Consider the following 7,716-nt stretch of genomic DNA (forward strand, 5'->3'; position numbering starts at 1 on the left):
CGGTAAACTGTGCTGCCCAACACACCCTTACACGGAACTTAGCACCTGGTGTAGACAGAGTAAGTTGTGTTTACTTATGTGTAGGCTGGTCAGGATCAGCCCTGGGGAGGACCCTAAAGGCTCCCAGTTGCAAGATCTTCTCAAGAACTTTTCTACGTACACGTTGCACCCGTGTGGGTTTTCTGAGTTAATTACACGGGGCAAACCCCTCTGGTCACTCTCCTTTCGGTTTGAGCAGCTGATTTCAGCTTAATTTAAACAGCATCCTAATTCATTTATGCTTAAACCCAACTAAGCCTGTTTTTTACCCAATATAAATGTCCCCACTACAGGGGTTTGCCACCGTTAAACTACATCCGTTTTAAATAACCACTTTAGTTGGGCCAGTGCCACTAGCTCATGTAGACAAGCCCTGCATCTCTGGAATCTGGCATCAGGCTCCTAATTAGGTTCGGGGTTTCTGACCCCTAGTTCCAGGGACAAAGCTATACTCTGCCACAGGAGCAGAAGTGAATTGGAGTCATAGGCATGTGGGCTTGCTATGCAGAGAAGGACCGTACCAAGGTGTGGGGGCTGACTAGCTCCTACGCTGTGAGCAGAGCTGGATGTGACGTTTAGTGCCCTGTGGGTTTTAGGTGCAGGAATACACAGAATAGTGGCTGTTTTTTTAAAACCAGTATTCTTGGCAACAGCTGGGGGGGGGGGTCATGCCACCTGGCGCTGGAGATGGCCTGAAGAAGGGTCACTGATGCTGTTCCCTTCAGGAGGGTGAGGGGATCCTGCTTACCCACTCATGAGCCATTCGGAGTCCCTCTCCCCTGGGAAAGCTTCTGCTCCTCCACCCCACCTATTTCTATCACTTACTAAAGGTAACCAGGTCTCCCATCCTGTTGGTCTCTCTGTGGGCACAACCTGCTCACAAGGCTAACTGCAGTCTAGCTCCTCTGCTCAGGTCCGGCATTCATGCACAGAGCGACTACAGGCAGCCTGGCGTGCATGAACCTGCCTGGAAAAGTACCGTGCTCACTCCCTGCTTAGACTTGAGCACGCCAGCAACTCCCTCTCCCCTTCCAGTGCATTGGAAACGCATGCTTTGCGGTGTGCCAGGCAGCGCTGGCCGTGCCCCGGCAGGGCCGCGCTGCGCCGCGCACCGGGATGCAGTAAAGAAGTGACTCCGAGGACTACAAAGGCAGGAGTGTAAGTGCAGTTTTATTGGAGAGGGACAGGCAGGCAGTGGCTTTGGCAATACACAAATACAGGAGGCACCTCAAGTTTGTCATTCTTAACCCACTACAAAGAACCCCCCCATGGCCCAAAACCTCCAGCTTCCTACCGACTGCAAGGAATACCCAGGAGGTCGTAGAGGAACCCTGCAGAATAAGTCACTACAGAAAGCAAAGGAGAGCGCACGCTCTAGCTGCGATGGACTAGGTTTTGGTATCTTTACCCCGAAAACCAAACTCAGCTTCCCCTTTTTAAATGTTAGGTGCCAGGAGGCACCCGCAGGCCCCAATGCTGGTGGGCAGTCAGGAACCCCTGGTGTTACTGACAATGGGTGGGACACCCAAGTCTGGGTGAAGCTATTAGTGCCCTTCCACAGCAGTAACCGCCCCAGCAGGAAGATCACAAGAAATGTGGAAGGAGGGGGGGAAGGTCAGGGAAGGGGGAATTGTCCCAAAGCTGCCATGAGAAAAGGCGAGATATACGTGTGAATACCATACGCACAGACCAGTCAGTCCCCTTTGCTGTTGGAATCCAGGCAGAGCTTTTGGGAGCCGAGACGTGTCTTACAAAAAAGGAGGAGGGACAGGGAGAGTGACCATTGCTTGGTGGGCTGCAGTTCAGTTCTTAGGCTCTTCCCCGGCTTCTCCACCGTCTTCTCCCGCGCACTCTGCCGTCCATAACGTAAGGTTGTCCCTGAGCAGCTGCATGATGAGGGTGCTGTCCTTGTACGAGTCTTCACTGAGCGTGTGCAGGTCTCCCATGGCTTCATCAAACGTGGTTTTGGCCAGCGTGATGGCCTGCTCTGGGGCGTTGGCGATCTCGTAGTGGAAGACGGAGAAGTTGAGGGCAAGCCCCAGGCGGATGGGGTTCGTGGGCTGCATCTCCTTCTTGCTGATGTCCATTGCTTCCTGGTAAGCTTTCTGAGCATTTTCTATGGTCTCCTTGCGCTCATCCCCGGTGGCTACCTCGGCCAGGTATCGGAAGTAGTCTCCCTTCATCTTCAGGTAGAAGACTTTGCTCTCTGCGTCGCTGGCTTTCTTAATGAGATACTTGTCCAGCAGCCCCAGGACAATGTTGCAGACGTCCTTCAGCTCCCCCTCCACCTTCTCCCGGTATTCGTTCACCAGCTGCGCTTTGTCATCACCCTCTTCAGTCTTGTGCTCGATGCTGGAGATGACCCTCCAGGCGGACCTCTGGCATCCCACCACGTTCTTATAGGCAACAGAGAGGAGGTTGCGCTCCTCATTGGAGAGCTCATCCCCATGCTCCACCACTGCCTTCATAAAATCAGCCATGTCCTCGTAACGCTCGGCCTGCTCGGCCAGCTTGGCTTTTTGCACCTGGTGGTTTCTCGCCATGGCTGGGAGCGCTGGTGGAAAGGAGACCGCTTTGCAAGGAGGCTGGTTTGAAAAGGAGCAGGCAGTCACCCTGGGAGCCTTCCGAGTCTCTGTTCAGCTCTGCTGACGGGATCGGCTTTTGGCTTGGCGTCTCAGCCTGGAGCAACAACTAGGCGTGGCAGAGAAGCTCTCAATGAACCCCTCCCCCCACTTCCTCCCAGACGGTGCTCTCCTTAAAAGGAAAACTGCAGTGATTCACCTTGGAGCTAAACGGATTATGCACTAGCCAATGGCAGAGAAATCCACCTTAATGCAAGGCCCCCTCCCTGAGACCTGCTGGGCAGGAGGCTGGTACCCGGAGCAGAGGTCTTGCTGTTTGGTTCCAGTTTGCATGGCTGACTCTTCTCACTGTCATAATTGGCCCCCTTTTTGGCAGCCAACGACTTGCTAGACCATGGAGGGTGAGCTAGAGGAGGCGCCACCTGATCGGAGTTAGGCTCCCTGCCAGGGTGTGTGGGGGAATCTTGTCCCACTGCTGCCGTCCCTGCTCTCTGGCCCGATAGAGGCCATCAAGCCCTGGGGTGGCTGATCCTGCAGCTTCCAACAGCCCTAAACTCACCTTCCAGAATCTCTCAAACATTTTATCGTTTTAAGCTTGACATAAATGCTGGGAGATTTCAGATGCAGCTCTTCACCCCACTAATGTCCTCAGCGGTGCCGCGCAGGGGAACCCGGTGGCAGAAGTGGCAAGAGGCAGCGAACAAGCTCCTAAACCAAAGGTGGCCAAGCAGCTCCAGCTTTATGGGGCAGAGTTCTGAAAATGCGGTTTCTGTTCCAAAATGCTGGCAGGTCTACAGGGCTCTTCAATTCTGCAAGGCCCCAGTATTTATCCCCATTGTACAGCTCGGGAACCACGGCAGAGAGGATAAATGATTTGTCCAAATCCACAGAAGTTTAGGGGGATTTTTGTTTTTTTCTTTCTTTCTTTTGTAAAGGAGTGAGATTAGAATCAAGGAATTTCTGGCTCCTAATCCTATGCTCAAATCATACCTCAAATTGAAGTTCTCTTACTTCCGTTAAAATTGAACCATATGCATCAGAGCTGACCTCTATTCCCCTAGGCATATGTTTATGGGCAACTAGGAAGGCGTAAGAAAGAAGCCACTTTCTACTTGTGTCTGTACAACCCAAAGCGGTCTACTGAGCAAAGGAGCAGGCTGGCAATGCATGGTTAAACAAGCCTGCACTGCCTGTCTGAGGAGCTGGTGGGGAAAACTTCCACGACTGCTAAGTTCATTTTTAAATCACCTCTGCCACTTTCCCTTGAGGGAGACTAGTGTCAGAGAGAACATAATGCTATTGTCCAAGTTGGTTGCACACCACTCTCTGGAAGCATGTCCGAGAGTCGGACTGACCATGGGAGGGTGGGGGACAGTAATGTTTAAAGTAGCCCCACCCATTTCAGGATGGTGTACTCCTGCGACTTGACGTTAAATGCCTCAGATGAGAGGCAGCACCATTCCCCACTACAAACATCAATGAAACTGAAGTTTTGCTTTAAAATAAGAGCTTCTAAAGCCACTTCCTAACAGCATGGCTCATCATGCGAGAGGCAGGGAACACAGCTCAGATCTAAACACAGGAGGGGACTTGTGGCTGTTGAAAGGGTGTACTTGAGACACAGACATCTCTTTGTGAAATAAAACCTGCCCTGTATTGTATCCTCCATCCGATTGTCAAACCAGGCCTTTCTCCATTTATTTATTGCTCATTCTTCTTTTTGATTACATTGAAGATGCTTGAAAAACAATTTCTGCGATTGCTTGGCTGCTTTGTAATTAGCTACTCCGATTAGAATCTGTCTCTCATGTTACACTGAAGTTTCACTCTCAAACTGATTAAGCCTGTTCCCACTTGCCAGGAGCTGACTGCTTCGCTGTCTGATGCCGCCTGAAGGCTTCATGACAAATTCCCCGCTCTGAAACCTGCCTTAATCGCTCACCTTATCTGCTGTGTGGATATAGCTGGTGTAACATGGGGAGGGGAGGGTGGGGTCAGTAACTCAGCTGTCCCAGTTTGCAGGTAAATTGTTATAGCTGCATGACTCACTGGTTTACTCATCTGTGCAAACAGCAGCGGAGTGTCTCCTCCGGCTGACGTGTGAGCCCGTCGCTGCAGAAGGTCCCTGTCCCTGCTGAGCGAAGCCAGATGGGAATAGCATGGCCCAGTGTGGCTCTTGCTCTCATGCTGGTTTTTAAGGGCTGAGGAAAACCCACTACTGAGGCTTGAAACTAACTTTCCTGACCCTAGAGATGGGATTAACACGGCATGGTGGACGCGGTAGCTAACTACGGTACATATCTGGCCCCTATTACAATCATATCTGAGCACCTCACACACAATCTTCCCCATCTTCACACCACTGATGTGCCATGGGGAAGTACTGTTATCGCCATTTTATAGAGGGGGAGCTGAGGCACAGAGACTAGTGCCATTTTCAACAGTGCTTTTGAAAATCCAACTGCACGTGACTTGCCCCAGGTCACGCCGGAAGCCTGTCACAGAGCAAGGACTCGAACCCAGTCTCCCACGTTCCAGCCTAGTGCTCTAGCCACCGGCCTCTCACCTGGCTCCACTGGAGCCTGTGCCCACGGACACTACTTCCTAGCTGAGGGCAAGTGTTTATATTCGACATTAACACTAAGCTAGGACTCTGGCAGCCTCATACTTGTCAGATCTTGGTATTTCAGTAAGGCTGGGCTGGGAGTCCTAGATGCTGCAGGGAATGGTGGTGGTTCTGCTTTGTCAGCGCTCAACCCAATGCCCCAGCCGTGCTGCTGGCAGAGTCCTGCTCTACCTGAGACCTCAGTTCTGGGCCCCTGTGATCTCTCTGAAAGCAGCCAGAAGTCTACAAGCCGTAGGTATTAATGCTGGCACCGGGATCAGACCCGTTTGGACAACTACATGCTGGTGCCTGAATCTGTGCTGTGGGCTGAGTACCTGAGGCTGGGGGACACCCTGGGCAAGCCCCACAAGACTACCGGCTTCCATGGGCGGCTGGCCATCCTCTTCGGGTCCCCGCTGTCACCTCCTAGGAGTGCTAACACACTCTAGGTGAGCGCTCCTTCGTATCATCCTCCCCTAGCTTTGAAAATCCTTGTTCCTTCCCCACAGAACATTCCAAGGGACAAACTATTCATCTCCCCAGGAAATGGAATTGTTGATCCATCCAACCACTGAACTCCACTGTACAGTGCTGGGGGCTGCTGCCTTCAGATAGGAGGCAAGCGCAGTCCTTGTCTTTAGGGCCGGTCTAGAATCATAGAATATCAGGGTTGGAAGGGACCTCAGGAGGTCATCTAGTCCAACCCCCTGCTCAAAGCAGGACCAATTCCCAACTAAATCATCCCAGGCAGGGCTTTGTCAAGCCAGGCCTTAAAAACCTCTAAGGAAGGAGATTCCACCGCCTCTGTTCTTGAGAGGAAACTAGCCCCACCTGTGTGTCAAACTTGTGAAAACTCTCTCCATTCCCAGCCCGAGTGGTGAATTAATAGCTCTTATGTAGCACGTTTCAGCAGTAGTTCTCAATGTGTCCCTGAATTATCCCACCATTTCTGTTCCTGGCAGGGTGAAGGCTCTGCCAGTCTGTTACCGGGAAAGTGACAGCCTAGTTACAGTTGGAATCTTTGCTTGTTTTTTAATACTGGTCACCAAATGGAAGCAATCACCCAACGATCTCCCTTGGTTTGCCCAGTGCATACACCGAGTCGCTGTGTGTAGGCCACCAGTGCTGCCTGTGCCAAGATGGGCTGAGCGGCTTCCATTTTAAACTGGCTGCAGTTGAAGTGCACGGACCAGACTGGTGGAATGCCCTTGGTGAGGACAGCACTACACGAACCTTACCTGAAGGCAGCTGCATCAAGGACCAAAGGCCAAACAAACTAACCGACCTCGAATCTGCAATAGGTTGGGGTCTATGCATTTCCCAATATTACAGATTGTGACCTACAGGCTGTGGCACTTGTCCTTTCTGTGGGGCTTGCAGCAAACTCGCACTCTGAGCACTAAATCCATTGACATTTGCAAAGCTGTTCGAGCACCGATGCAGCTGTGTGAGGTTTTTTTAAACAATTCTTCCCATCTACTCATTCTACTCCACGGTGGGAAGGCCAACGGCACAGACGGACCTTGGGAGTCCTGGTGCTGTATGAAGTACAAAGCCAGCGCCAGTCTCGGCCGTCTACAGTTTTCCATCCCTGGACACGTCTGTCGTAAATGTTTTAAGCACAACTTCAAACACTGCTCTCAATCATGGTTTGTTTCTCGGTAGCCAGCTCACCCCGACTGCAGCTGTGTGAGAGGACAGCCCATTGCATCCTCATGCTGCTAGGGCGGACTCTGCCCTGCCTGTGGGGCAGCTGTGAGAAATAAGGCCCCTGGAGTTGCCTCCAGCCAGTACAATCTGATTTAAATACACGTGCGTCTGAAGTAATATCATATAAAACGAGCTCTTACCAAGGGAGGCCTATTAAGTAGCTTCAGCAGAGGCTAGATGCCAGTCTCCATGTCTTGTTGCAGGGCCATGGATCACCACCTGCCTCCTCCTCCCGTCTTGTGCACTCACTTCAGCAGCTCTCACATGTGAGGCTTGAGGCAGAGTTCTGCTAGCTCCGCTCTAGAAAGCCACTTAAAATAGCCCCTTGTAGCAGTCAGATGCTTGCTGATAGCCTGCAGAGCGTGTGCAGGACCATGAGCCCCCCCCAAAAAAGCTTGTTTGAACTGCCCCTTCCTGCCCCTCAAGAGCCATAGCCCACCCTGTCTCAGTTTTGCAGAGATGGGCGACAGGGCCCTGACGTGACTCAGATCTCTGGCTGGTATTTCAGCAGTGACAGGGTTTGAATTTGGGTTAGTACTGATCAGGAAAAACGGTGACAATTCAGCACCAGACATTTGATGCTCTTCAATTACCACCTCCCATTCCTGGGAACAAGCCATGTTTCATTCCCACTTTATGGGGGGAATGGTGGCTCGAACGTGCCCTAAGGCCACAGTCAGTGCCAAAGCTGGCTTTCGGCTGAGGGAGTTCCTGGCTTTCAGCCCCGTGGTTAACACAAGAGGTCATACAGACATACGCAAACCCTTCTATGCTCCATCT

The 7,716-nt window shown here is 51.8% G+C and overlaps 1 protein-coding gene across 1 annotated transcript; it reads right to left on the minus strand.

Moving 5' to 3' along the window:
- Positions 1 to 1,246: 1,246 nt before the first annotated feature.
- Positions 1,247 to 3,352, minus strand: SFN (stratifin). The gene has a single exon (XM_024203331.2). The coding sequence runs from the start codon at positions 2,580 to 2,582 to the stop codon at positions 1,842 to 1,844; it is 741 nt and encodes a 246-aa protein (XP_024059099.1). The 5' UTR covers positions 2,583 to 3,352; the 3' UTR covers positions 1,247 to 1,841.
- Positions 3,353 to 7,716: the final 4,364 nt, after the last annotated feature.

Source organism: Terrapene carolina, unplaced genomic scaffold (assembly GCF_002925995.2).
Source record: "Terrapene carolina triunguis isolate 2854851 unplaced genomic scaffold, T_m_triunguis-2.0 Scaffold236, whole genome shotgun sequence".
NCBI classification, from domain to species: domain Eukaryota; kingdom Metazoa; phylum Chordata; order Testudines; family Emydidae; genus Terrapene; species Terrapene triunguis.

What these genes read in the sequence shown, in the direction of transcription:
- SFN (XM_024203331.2), bottom strand. Translation starts at nt 2,582, where the DNA reads ATGGCGAGAAACCACCAGGTGCAAAAAGCCAAGCTGGCCGAGCAGGCC.